Source organism: Haemaphysalis longicornis, unplaced genomic scaffold, assembly GCF_048455015.1.
Source record: "Haemaphysalis longicornis isolate Haplotype H1 unplaced genomic scaffold, Haemaphysalis longicornis Haplotype H1 scaffold_12, whole genome shotgun sequence".
Lineage (NCBI taxonomy): Eukaryota > Metazoa > Arthropoda > Arachnida > Ixodida > Ixodidae > Haemaphysalis > Haemaphysalis longicornis.
In genome coordinates this window covers 63079922-63093783 of record NW_027526225.1, presented here as the reverse complement: position 1 = coordinate 63093783, position 13862 = coordinate 63079922, and the positions used below count along the sequence as shown (strand labels likewise).

The following is a 13862-nucleotide window of genomic DNA, read 5'->3' as shown; positions in this document are numbered from 1 at the left end:
GATGGAATGGGCGGGGCCTGGGGCAGGCCCGGGGGCGGTCCAGTGGGCGGGGCCGTCTGCGGGGGCGGTGCCTCAGCCGGGTGAGGTGGTGCGGGAGGCGGGGCCTGCTGCGGTGGGAAATGAGGGGGTAGGGCTTGTGGTTGACTGGCCTGTGGAGGCGGGGCCGGAGGTAAAGAGGGCGGAGTGAAGGGCGGAGCTGTTGAGGAAGCTGGCCATTCTTGAGTCGATGGCCTCGGCTGAGAGGGAGGTGGGGGAGGCCCGAGGGGGAAGGAGGAGAGGGAGGGCTGGGAGGGCGGGCTGAGGGGACGGGCGGTGGCCGGGGGTGGGGTTCGTCCCCTGTGACGTGTGTTGGGGGAGGCGGTGCCGGGGGCAGTGTTTGCCACGGGGATGACGGAGCTTCTTCTTCGTCTCCTCCGGTGATGCCATTGGTGGCTTCCGGTGGACTTCTTTCAAACGAGTCCACCCTGGGTGGCGGAGGCGGGGGCGGGGGCGTGTCCGGGGGCGGCGCACTTGCGGTCGCTGCCTCGGGTGCCCCGGCGGGCGGTGGTGGCCTGATGGGTGGTGGCACCGGCCGAGGGGGAGGGACGCGTCGATGGGGCGATGATGAAACCTGCAATAAACGGAACGCAGAGGCTTGGTAAAGCCAAATTGCTGATCGACCAGGTGAGAAAAAAATTGTGCACCCGGCCAAAGAAGTTGCTGACGGGAGCATGATACCAAAACAAAATTTGGAAGGGTCCAGGAAGACAACATATAGCTTTGGTTGTTGTTTGGTTATTCTTTTTTTGGTTTTGGACTAAGCAGCTCATACCTTGCTGCATTTTTGTTCAATGGGAAATGTTGCCAGTTTCACTGGAGAATCAATGCTTAACGCAAAGTTAAAATTAGACTGCTTGCAGCACCATTAGACTTGCCACACAGACAAAGGCAGCTAGTGCACAGGGTAACCCTAGATGTGCTCCCACTTCTTTCTACACTTCTCTTCAAAGTGCTCTACAACTTCTAACTGGCAATGAAAATCGTGCAACATGGCATGCAATCTTCACGTTGCATAGTACTCATAAGAGCTCTCACAGATGGAAGATTACGTGCCCAAAACTTTGCCACCAAATGACATTTTCAATTTTGAAGTTAAATTTTCAAGTTCATTTTCAAGTTACTGACATTTTCGAGTTCAATTATTTTGTGTTTAATGCACCGAAGCTGGGGATCTTCAAACGACCGCCTGGGGATCTTTAATGTGCCACGACTCTGGGCTATGAGTTGCGCCACAGTGGAGGGCTCTAAATAAATTTTGACCCCCTAGGGATATTTAACGTGTGCCGAAATCGAAACACACTGGCATTTTCGCTTTCGCCTCCACCTGAAAAGACGCCACCACGACCGGGATCGAACCCTCATCCTCGGGCTCAGCAGCACAACACCTCAACCACTGAGCCACCGTGACGGGTGTCAACTGACACTTCAAATCCTGAAGTAAGCAAGCCATGGTCCTTAACTAAAAGGACAAAGGTTTCACACACACTGAAAATGCCTATGCACGCACAACCTGCTCGTAAAGTACCGATATGAGCGAGTGCGCCTTCACCTGCTCCTGAACGACGGCCTTGACTTCCTGCTCAGGCGGTGGTGGTGGCCTCTGAGGTGGCGGGGGCCTCTGCGGGGGTGGTGGCCTCTGCGGGGGCGGTGGCCTGCTGGGGGGGTTCAAGGTGGGCGTCGACCGGCCCGGCACGGGGGGGCGGAGCCCCGGAAGTCGTCGGGCGGAAAGCCCCACCTCGCCAGAGAACGAGGGGCTGCTTCTGCCCGAGGACGTCTGCGAGTGGCACTCGTACTCGTTTGTCCAGTCTGCGAGAGCGTGTGACCAACAGAAGGAGAGGGTGAGCCGTCTTGTTTGGAGCAGGGGGTGAGAATACGTATCTCAATCGACACAAGTGAACTGCATTCTACTCAATTTACCCCTCAACACTGACTTGCGCACAGCTGGCAAACTCTGTGCTGTGGCTTCCCTAGGTTCTCCCATGCTGCAGCTAACATCACACGCAAGATATCACCCCGTCCTTTCGTAGTGGTCCTCTACCACAGTGTTTTTCCTATGGGGACACTAAGGGGACACTGGCACCTAAGGGGACACTGAAAGAAGCTATTAGGCGCCATCTAATTCCTTTACGAGATTTAAGAAAAAGAAGGCATCACCCATGTTCTTAGTTCCTTTGGCCAATTTAGAAGCATTCGGTCCAACAGAAAGGCATGCGCAAATTGGCACAAACATAGGAAAATCATTTCCCTTGTTGATTTACTGATGTTGGCCCCGAAGACAAGTCCACAAGGTGAAATTTGAGCAGATCACGAGCATGTTTAAGCTGTGTGAACTATGCGTGAACTTGCAAAAAAGTCAACAGTTATCATTAAATAGAAGAAAACAAAATTTTTCAGGACTGCGACAGCATCAGCCAGAAGAAAAAACTAACAAAAAAGCAAAAGCAAGTTAAAAAAAATTAGCATCCCTTCCTAAAGAAAGTTGAGAGTAGCTAAAAGTTAGAAGTGCGTCCAACTTTGCTGAAAGTGCGTCCAATTGATCGTCAAACCTTCCAAGACCCAAATCTCAAACAAAAACCGAACAAACCCAAGTGATGGTTTTTCACACACTAAGCAAGCGCATCTAGGAATGACCTAAACGTATACCGATATGCGGCTTATGAGATGACGATATTCTAATGTACTCCTTATCCAAGATCGGTGCGTGTATTGTCTTATCCAGAACCATTCCTTGTTTGCAGTTTTTCAAGTAACCGTTTTGAGAAACCAGGCTTCTCAGTCGACCAACCAGTCTACGGGGAAATGCATTAGTTTTTTGATAGGACGTCATTGGTCCCGCCGCAATTAGTGCACACACACACACACACACACACACACACACACACACACAGAGAGAGAGAGAGAGAGAGAGAGAGAGAGAGAGAGAGAGAGAGAGAGAGAGAGAGAGAGAGAGAGAGAGAGAGAGAGAGAGAGAGAGAGAGAGAGAGGAGAGAGAGAGAGAGAGAGAGAGAGAGAGAGAGAAAGAAACAGACCATCTGGTGCCCCGTAGTTGGCGTCCAGCGGAGCGTTGTCCTCCTCTGGGTCCCTGCTGGAAGGTTCGACCAGTGGCACGGTGTTGTTGGAGCACAGCTGTAGCTCATGGTCTACGGCCTGTGCCCAGTTGGTGGTCTTGAGGGTCACCACAATGCGGTGGCCGTCCACCTGCGCATGCCGTGCAGGACACCCTCTCACTTCTGGCACACTCTGACATTTCAGCACTTTTCACCTCCTTACGCCTCTGAAATGTTTTCACCTTTTGCATTCTGAATGGCTTGCCTAAGTTTGGCACCTCTCCACATATGACACCTTTGTGGCACCTTTCAGCATATTGCCCCATTCGACATCTTTTCACCTCAGACACCTTTCAACGTTTGTGGTTTCGCAAATGTTGCGTATGGATGTATTTTGAACTAGCAAAAAATGGTGTCGGGGGAGATTAAGACAAGTAAGGGGCATGACTAGGATTGCTTATGAAACCTTTCTTACTGGCCAAATCCCTTGCACACTTTGTTTTTAAAGGTGCTTTTGAAAAGGTATTGAGCCAACTTACAAACTTACTGTGCTAAAAATTATTGCAATACCCAGTAAAATTTCTTATTAAAATCTCGTTAAAATAGGATGTGACGTAGCGAGAGTTTGGTATGCCTGTTCAACTCTATTTTTGTCTCATTTGTTGTTGTTACTTTTGTGCTGATTTCTTCGAATTCAAAATAATAATGCACCAGGCAGCTCTGTACAACATCTAAACTTGTTTTGAATTGCTTTTACACAGTTACGGCCAACATGAATGTGCGAGATGTGTATAAAAGTGAGACATCCTTCAGGGGAAAGTAAACTTCCCGATTGCTGCCAAGCCTAATATAGAATGTAAGAAAGGGGCAGTTAAAAAAGCCTTTACAGCCAAGCAATCTGCCTTAAAATTTTAATAACTACAAAAAGTAATTTTCCTTTAAAATTTTAATCACTCAAAAAAGCTTATGGGCAGCAAGTCTTCCACTAGTAAAAAGTTCTGTTCTGAAGTGAGCAATTTGTGACAGGGCTTAAAAAATTCCCACAATTCCATTTGAGCTGATTCCCCAGATATGTAACTGCTTACAATACGATACAATGTGAGTAAGTTAGCAACTACTAAAAATTATTGTTTTCACGCCAAAACAAACATTTCATGCACTATAAAAAACAGGCAGAGATAAATACTACCCCCTTTCTTTTCTGGCCACTATCCTGGGCCTCATTCACTTTCAATAAGGCTTTCACGGACGACAGAAGAGACAGAAGCCAGGCTGAGGAGCTCACCTGAGTACCTGAGAGGTGCGTGGCCGCCAGTGCACTCTGGCCTTCCAGGAAGGTCACCCAGAGCATGTCGGCCACGTACCTGAAGTCGTGGTAAAAAATTAAAGCCGTTGCTCTCAACGTTTCATGAAAGCTGTCGGAAGTGCAAAGCAGTGATTCCCCATACTAGGTTTTAGCGCCGTTATCCGCTCAACACTACCACCCATCACGCTCTTCGCCGCCCTGTCTCATTCCCCTCCCAATGAATTCAATGGAGGTTTGTCCAGCGCATTTAAAATTTCCCGCCTCTGCAGTGCTCGCGCGCCCCCTGCCTGAACTTGTGCCAGCGCGAGTTCTGTTCTTTTTGTGCTTGCTTTTTCTCCCACACGTACCGGTGTTGCACTGCCACTTTTTTCACTTACTATCGTAAAAACCAACCCAACGAGTGTTCCTAACTAAACGAACGTGGGCGCTGCCGGTTAATTACGCATACTTTGCCTCAAATTTACCGGCAGTTTTCTTTGCGCTGAACAACGGGGAGATCTATGACAAGCACCAGCAGTTCACGAGTTTCAAACGCTTGTGACCACATAAACCGCTTGGCTTTTGAAGCCTCTGTGGGGCGCCGCTACGACGGGACTCCGCTACAACGGTACGCCGTGGGGCTCTACTTGGGTCTAGAGAGCAAGCTACGACGACAAGGCGAGCCCCTAAAGTGCTCTGCACTTAACACACCAGGTGGGGTGCTTCAAGCAAATCCTTGCCTTAAACAGGCACTCTCGTTCAGCAGCCCATTTCCCCTAAGATAACTGAGACACATGACAAATCTGATGTGGCTGCAAAAAGCAAAATCCCTTTTATGTAACACTTCCTAATTTAGTCTGAAAAGTTTTGTCAGTCAAAGAGGCCTTAAAGAACTCCCATCCTCACCGATACTTTAACACACAGGGACAGGGCAGCACAGTTCGACTACACTCCTTCTGCATTAATACGGCTGTCTGCACAGTGTCTGCCCCAGAGCTGCACCAGTGTCGGCACTTTGAGCTGGAAGCCACCCTGGCTCACGCGATGGCTGACCTTGGATAATCAACATTAGAGTTCCAAAATATAAATCATTTTTTTAAAAACCGTACCGAGATATTTAAACTTAGAAACATGACAAAGGCAGGTGCATACCAGGAAATATTTTGGGGGCAAATGGCTTCTTTTTATTGGTTAGGCTTACCACCATGCTTTTTGAGGACTTGAGGACAATGTTCCAAGTGCAACATTACGATGAGGCTTTCTTAATTAAGGTTATTTTGTAGGTGAACTGAGCCATTTCCTCATTTTGTGGTATAACAAACACAGCAGACATCAGAGGAAAGTCTCACTTGAGATACCTTAGGCAATGCTATTATTACAAGTTAAAAGGAAAAGAAGATTAAGTACAAATTTCTGGGGAAGCCCCACAAAGACTAGGATGAGGTGACCCCATCAATGAATACGAATACTCTACTTATAAACATGTATCAAAATAGGAAAGTAGTGTTGGGGACAGGTTTTGAGAAGACAGCATTTGTAGTACTCCTCGGAAATGCAAAATCGAATCAAATGATTCGCGGAAAACCCAGAAAAACACTGTCAAAGCTGTCTGCCCAAGTTAAATAAGAAGGCCTATTGTGTGCGACATCACCAAAGGCCTCTGAAAGGCTCACATTCCAATCTCAGGATGTGAGATTCTCTTTTAAGTGTCTTCCCCCCCCCCCCAGACGAGAAAGACAAGACTTTTAATACTGGGCTCCATTTTTCGATAGTGGACTCTTTCCCTCAGACATAACATGGCTATGTTCGGGATAATTTTAATTAATTTTAATTATACGACCTACGTTACTGAAACTAAATATGCCAAGACTGAAACAGACCCCACATGCGAGGCAGCCAATATTGCTCCATATTTCCCCTCTAAGCCTCCTTTCCAGACTGCATTTTACTAGCGAAAAAGATACGCGGACTAAGAAGAAGTAGTACACAGTACACCCCCCCCCCCCCTCTCTTCTTTGTCCGCGTCTCTTTTTCGCTAGTAAAATGCAGTCAGATAGCCAACTAGCCCAACTTTCTGCCTTACTCCTTTCCAAAATTGAGGCTTCTTGCCTCTTTGGAAGAAACTGTGACTGAAAGAAACTGACAATTTAAATCCCAAACCACGTGCATATAAAGCTTTACGTTCAGAGTACCATATTTACTCGCGTAATGAACCCCCCCCCCCCCCCTTTTTTTTTCTTCTTGAGAATTTACTTTTTTGCCACATTGAATAAAAAATGCAGTGGGAATATGTTTTTATCTCAGCATGATTGCTGATGCCATAGACGATCGCAGTAACTTGATATCACGCTACAGTACATGCAGAAATGCTAAAAACGGATTCCAACAAAAAGAAATCTCAACAGCAGCCAGAGACATGAGCGTGAATGCCATGGCTCAGAATTTAAAAATTTCGCGCTTGCGGAGCACCACCTGATGAACACAAAACAAACCTTCTTGCACCATAGAAACGTTGCGGCGTGCGAATAAAGTACAAAAAGTACTCCGCACTCGTTCCCTGCTCTTTGCTGTTCCGGCTGGTTTTGGCGGCGCGCGAACAAAGCACTAAATGTACTCCGCACTCCTCTGCTCTTGCTGTTCCACGACATTGCCATTACGCTACGTGGTTTTGTTGTTCAGCCTTGACTGTGTTGCGACCTTTTCTTTGTGTGCTCCTGCTGCGCTCCGTACAATGGGCCACTACATGAGCTACACAGCCGGTTTTAAACTGAAGGTGGTGGAGCATGCGTTGATGCACATGGAAACCGCGCACAGCTGGGTGGCATGTCAGTGTTGACCGAGTGCGTGTACGCTATGGGTGAAAATGAGAGGTTTTTAGTCGGTAAACAGGGATCACCGTGTGTTTCGTGGGCCCAAAGAGGGGAAGGTCCTGTTGTCGGAAAATATATTTTGGAGTGCCTTAATGGCACGAAAGACGGCGCGCTGTGGGCCGACAACAAATGTGAAGCCGCAAGCGACTTCAGCGAGGAGGACAGCTCCATATGACTAGCATGTTGGGAATAATAAAAAAGAAATTTGATTACATAATTACCTATGTGTTTTTACGAAAATGGTAAGCTTTAACAGCGCTTCTCTCAGCAACTATATTGCATGAAATTTCAACTTTTAAAAACCTCTTGCAATTCTTTCCCGCATAATGAATCCTCCCCCCAAATACACGCAGAATTTTCTAATAAAAAGTGGGTTCATTGCGTGAGTAAATACGGTATTTTGCACGCAGCGAGAGATACGTCTGCAAGTGGACAACAGGTTTTTGACGCTGTTTTGTACACACAGATAAGATGTTTGCTACTGTTTAGTCTTGGAGAGTTAACCCCGTTCAAAAGCCTCGTTTAACACATCTTCGATGCCTCACATCATTTGCAACACATGCGATTCCTTGCATCAGTTAATACGTGAATTTGCTGGCCAGCCCGAGCCTTGTTTGCCACACGCCTATGGGAAATAACCCCCGATGGCACAAGTGCTTCCAAAAAAACGCTGCCAAGACAAACGGCTAAGCCTTTCCCGCAAGTGCAAAAGGGATACCATAGCGGGCCCTGCTCACCTGATCAGGATAACCTCGCCAACGGTGGTGAACGCCTGGATGAGCGCCGTGAGGAAGGTGTCCTCGAAGCTTGCCCCCTCGTCCTCCAGGCGTACCACCACGGTGCCGTCGGGTGGGCCCATGAGCTCCACCACTTCCTGGAACGTCTGCTCCCGCACCGCTTCGTCCACCCGGGACACCTCAATGTCAATGTCGGCCACCACGGGCCTGGAAGAGAGGTGGCAGAAAAAGATGGCCCAGATTTACCACATCTAGACCTAGTCATCACGGGCGATAGCATGGGCTGTGCATACAATGTTTCGCAAGAAGTTTTCCTTTGTTTAAGAAAGGACATATTAGTGAAAATTAAGAAGAAATCGGTGTGGGCAGGGCCTGTAATGTGAAGGTAAGGTAACCGTTGGTCATTGAGGGTAACAAAGTGGATCCCTAGAGAAGGCAAGCGTGGCAGGGGGCGGCAGAAAGTTAGGTGGGCAGATGAGATCAAGAAGTTTGCGGGGATAAATTGGTCGCAGTTAGCACAGGACCGGAATAACTGGAGATCCGTGGGAGAGGCCTTTGCCCTGCAGTGGGTGTAGATAGGCTGGTGGTGGTGATGATGATGATGGTGGTGGTGTGTGGTGGACATATGATGATGATGATGATGACTATGAGGAGGGGAAGGAGGAGGAGGAGGAGATTTCACAACCTGCCATCTAGCTACATCTACTGGATAATTGGATTTATCCTTTCGCGTGCGCTAAAGAACACCTGCAGACACTCCAGCCCACACACCATGAATAATGAGACTGAGGAACTATGCGCTGACGAAGCAGCCGTTAAACTCTCACCTAGTCACGTTGTTTGCTAGCACTGAAATGCACATACAGACAACCGAACCGTTGCTTAGCAAATGAGTGCAGAAGAAGCAGCCATTTCACCTTTGCTCAGTCACAAGGTACCACAGCAGCGAGAAGCTCTGAGTGAGTGAAGAGACAAGAAAGAAAGGGGCAGCTTGCCCGCGGGCAAGTGAAGGTCACTAGCAGCGCAATGAACGACCTTGAGAAATGTAGCGTAGTACAGCTTTCGCTCTAAAAACAAGATCAAGACTTTGTTTTGGGCAGCGCACTCTCAACCGATAAGGTGATCCCTCAATTCAACAAAAAGTGCAGAAGAAGTGCGGAAAGGAGGTCAAGGCAGAGCAGGTCGCAGGATAACAAAAATGCGCTCTGACCATTGCCACACATTAAAACTAGCAAAAAAATCACTGCCATAAACCACAAAAAGCCCCAAGTTCAAAGCTTCCTTGGATTGTGGCCACTTGAATCAGCAGTCTGCATGCCAGTCTAAAGCAGAGCAGACGAGGAAGGAAGGAATATTACAGGAAAGGCAGGGAGGTTAACCAGAATACTGTCCGGTTGGCTACCCTACTCAGGGGGGAGGGGATACAGCAGACGAGCCTGCCAAATGGTACAGTAGAGAGGTTGCTGTTACAATGGGCCTGATCTCCGTTTTGTCAAATTACACTGTAACACTATAACATGAACAGTCCCGCCACTATCATCATTGCCGCATGCTAATGTGGTAAAATAACCGTTTATTACAATGGCTATTTTCTTTTCAGCTATAACAACTGAGCTTGACAGTCACTCCCATCTCTGGAGACCTGTGAGAGATAATGGGCACAATATATTATTAAACGTGTTATTAAACGTAAAAAAAGTCTCACTGCTCACTCATTATTTCCACTGTACTTTGTCTTTTCAGCCCCCCCCCCCCCCCCCCCCCTCCAAAACAATAGCGACTGCTCCCTTCCACAGGGTCACCCTGACCGTGTGATTGCCCCCACTTTTCTCCTGCTGCCAGCTGGCACAGGAATTGAGCGGCAGAGAGCGTCTTTCCGACGCCTCACAGATAAAAGGAAAGCCGCAGCACTATGTTGTCATCTTTGAATTAACTGAAACTTCTGCGCTGAAATCACCAAGGTTTAAAAGAAAACCTCACCTCAGTAATATGAAACCTGCCAGGCATTAAAAAAAAAAGTCAAAGTCAAGAAAGAATATGCACGCAGGCTTCCTCTTATATGAAAGGCATTGGTCTCCCCAGTGATTGTTGAGTTGGTTCGTGGGCACACCGCTTAGCCTGGGGGGTCGACAGTTACTCTACCGACTCAATTCTACGCGGACACTAAAAAAAAAAAGTGAGTTACAAGAGTCATTGGTCGGGTTAGGATAGACTTGAGGATTTATGCTAAAACACACCAAGTACTCATCCCAACTTGAACAGTGGCCCGCAGTTAGCGCCACCTGGATAATAGCGACATTGATGACATTAGTGATGAAGAATCCCGAAGGCGAGTGTGCGTGTGTGCGTAAGTGTGGCCATGTCTGTGTGTGCATGCGTGAATACGTCCGCCCCCTGCCCTCCCATTCCCCAACCAACTCCTTCAAAAAAGGAATTAATTGCAAACTTTTAGGAGTATTGGTGGTGTGATCACTTATGAGAACAAATTCAGTTGTACACTCCCGAGTGTCGAAGCAGTTGAGAATCCTCGCCCTCACCGGTGATCAGACGTCTTGAGTTCGGCCCTTCCATAGTGCGCAATGCGTCCGGGACTCCAGAAGGGATCCTCTGCAAGATTAAATAAGGAAGGAGAAGTTTTGTGGAGAACTTCAAGGTGCGTCACATGATCACATGAAGATGATGCAGCAATTACTCCTCAAATAGACAAGTTTATAAGATGGCAGCCTTAATTAAGAAAGGGGCAGTTTTCCAGCCCCAAGCCCCAGTGAACTCCGATTTCTGTCGTGCATTTGTGCAGCAACCGATGTAGCATTTGAAACGTACCTTGCCATCACAAGTCGAAGGGCACCAAAACCAAGTTAACGGACCTTCCGTTTCACCCCATTGTTATACGGCCAACTGCTGCTTGTGCCTGCCCATGTACACTTTACATTGCGCTAACTCTGTCTACCGCTGTGCATAGCCCCATCACAAAATCTAAACTAAAACCATCACTGCGACAAAGTCACTGAAAAACTGTGCAAACAGACTCGTCTGTTATAAAACCGCGCACCCCACTAACCAGCAACACATACGAAATGATATGGGCTTAAAAATGCACACGTGCGCACACACAAGCAATTCACACCTGCAAAAAACAGGAGCCATTCACTTCTAGGGTGTCTTCAGCTTAATTAACTACATTTAAAACTGTCCCACAAGCATTCCACATCTCCGCCTAGTCTAGTGCTTGATACAGCCATAGCAGTGCTTGATTGAGCAGTGCTTGAAAGAGCCAGAGGCACTCTACGTACCAGGGCTCCCCTGGTACGTAGAGTGGGTGATGAGCCTCTGGCTATATCAAGCACTGCTCGCTGTCGGCCACCAGACTGGTAATCTATATGCAAACAAAGCTCCAGCCACATGCTTGCAGGCGGACATTATTATGTAGAAAAGCATAACTGGAGACTGTCTTTAGTGCAAAGATAAAGTGAGTGTTTGTGAAACAACCCCTGAAACACCAGGCCTAAAAGGGCAAGCTGAGATGTTTTGTCTACTTTTAATCCTTTCAAATTTCTGCCAGAGGCACATACTGCCAGATACCCGAAGCTCATTGGCACCCTGTCCTCCACAAACTCCTTTTTCTCGCAGATTGGTGACGGCATTAACACGTAGGAGGGCAGTACACTTTGTTCCATTCACTACAACTGCGTGCGTGAGCCGACGGCCAACTCTTTCTTGGTTTCAGCACTCTCTACCTTAGCTGCAACTTTAAGCACCCTAGAAAAGATGCAGTTTTAAACCATAAATAAAACAATGGATAAAACATTGTAGCAAATAACCCTAGACGTGTGCAGTAGCATCTTTGGGAGGAGTACTAGTGCCCTAAAAACGTGCAATTCACGGAGAAAGAAGCAAGGACTGAAGTAGTGGCAGTCCAGGTCCACCAGTCCGGCCTCACCGGTCTCCGACAGCAGTCGCCTCCTGCGAAACAATATCCGGTCCGTCCAGGCGGGAACGCGGCATTTCTCGCTCGTGTCGTAGTCGTCCGAGAAGAGGTCGTACTTGTACGTAGGCGCAAAGTTGATCGGTGCCTCCAGAAAGTTCTTGAACACCTGGCGGCAGAGGCAAGACACGGTAAGGCCTTCACACTCACTCTTCCTTCAACTGGACTGTGCCACACCACAGGTATACAATCCCACGCATGAGAGAGAGACAGAGAGAGAGAGAAAATGAAGAGAGATGGAAAGTGGAGGGACAAAGAGACGGAGAGAGAAGCAGGGAGACAGATATGAGAGAGGGGGAGAGAGGCAGACCGAGTGGAGGGAGAACGAGAGGAATAGTGGAGGGAGAAGGGGAAGATAAAAGAGAGGGGGATAGTGGGGAGAGAGTAAGAGAAACAGAATAGAGTAAGAGATAGAGAGAGAAAGAGGGAGATAGATAGAAGAGAAGAAGATAAAAAGTAGAGAGAGAGAGAAATAAAAGAGGGAGAGGGAGACAAAGGAGGAGAGGGACACGGAGTGTAGAGAGAGGGAAGAGAGACTGACCTGCCCCTGCTGCTGCTGCACCCTCAGCTGGTCGTACTTGAGCAGCTCAGCCCAGTTTCCCTGCTTGACGAGGTCCTTGACCTCGTCGTTCTCCATGTCCAGCCGATAGTTGAAGTCGCCGCACCAGAAGACGTAGTCGTGCGAGTTCAGCGTCCTCCCCTGTGTCAGAGAGCGGGCAGTACAGACGCAGTGAGCACGACGCGAGAACAACGTTTCCTCTGTGATTAGGGGAGGTGGGCTCCAGGGCAAGACAACTGGAGGATCATCATTTGCATTAAGTAGCACTTACAAGATTACAAAGCCCGCCATCCACCTCTTTGCTCGGCCATGCAACTGTTATGTACCGTGAGGTTAATTTATTCCCAGTTACGGTACATAATGAACACAGCGAGGCTACGACACAGCACACGTGACTGCCCAAGCAAAGTGCCTGCCGGCAGTGTGGGGCCACCCATAGTCATAACAGGGACACTCTTGATATGTGGCTGAACCTGTCGTCAATCACGGACACAACAGTAACTGCCCCACCCAATCCAACCCCCCCCCCCAAAATGGGTCACTGTGGGTCTGCTTCGGCTACTGTCATCGTGTTTAACTTTTACGCGTTTCTACGAAAGGAATCAAAGAGGCAGACTGTGGGGGTCGGAGTCTGTGGGAGCCAAAGCCCTGGGTGAGCTAGTGAGCTACGCAGCCACAAGAGAGCTCACCATGGGGAAGGCGACCTTGCGGGTGATCTCGTTGTAGTCGGCGTTGCGCTCGGCGGCCTTGGACTGGCCGGCCGCGAAGTGGGCGCACACAAAGCACAGCGAGGTGCTGTGGAAGAGGAAGCGGATGGCCACTCCACCCTTGTTGCCGGCCGCACCGCCCAGCCCCGTCTTCACCGTGTCCACCGCCACATCCCTGGGGAAGCGGAAGAAGAATAAGAACAAAAAATCCATCATTCCAAGAAAACTCACCACTCATGGAACCAGTGCAAGAGCTCTGTTTTAAAGACGATAGTCTTTCTTGGGCTACTTAAACGCAGAAATTTTGGTCTGTCTGTCTGTCTGTCTGTGACGCGATTCGGCCACCTGATCAAAGTGGTGCAGAAACTGCGCAATGGTCTTATACACCCACAGCCAAATCTAAACATCTACGTCCGGTGGCAATGTCCATACTTGTCAACATTGTTGAGCAAGAACAAGACATTATGCAAATATAAGGCAGAAAATCAATACATAAGTGATATTTGCAGTGTTCCTTTATTAAAAAATTTGTGTATGCTTGGTTTTTGCGATAGCAAAACAAATACTACATCAAGAGTGGAAAACCGTCACCTGCTGTTGCCCGCGCCACTATAGCTCCTGGCGGCACTTTAA

At 48.3% G+C, this 13862-nt stretch overlaps 1 protein-coding gene across 1 annotated transcript in view; it reads right to left on the bottom strand.

Moving 5' to 3' along the window:
- The window catches only part of Synj (synaptojanin), a 36261-nt gene that overhangs the window by 806 nt on the left and 21593 nt on the right, over positions 1–13862 (bottom strand). The window contains exons 15-23 of the mRNA XM_077693391.1: positions 13212–13404; positions 12505–12663; positions 11919–12072; positions 10516–10585; positions 7979–8185; positions 4372–4450; positions 3069–3237; positions 1589–1845; positions 18–610 (exon numbers count right to left, since the gene is read on the bottom strand). Of these exons, the coding sequence (XP_077549517.1) occupies positions 18–610; positions 1589–1845; positions 3069–3237; positions 4372–4450; positions 7979–8185; positions 10516–10585; positions 11919–12072; positions 12505–12663; positions 13212–13404 (1881 nt within the window). The remainder of the gene's footprint in view (positions 1–17; positions 611–1588; positions 1846–3068; positions 3238–4371; positions 4451–7978; positions 8186–10515; positions 10586–11918; positions 12073–12504; positions 12664–13211; positions 13405–13862) is intronic.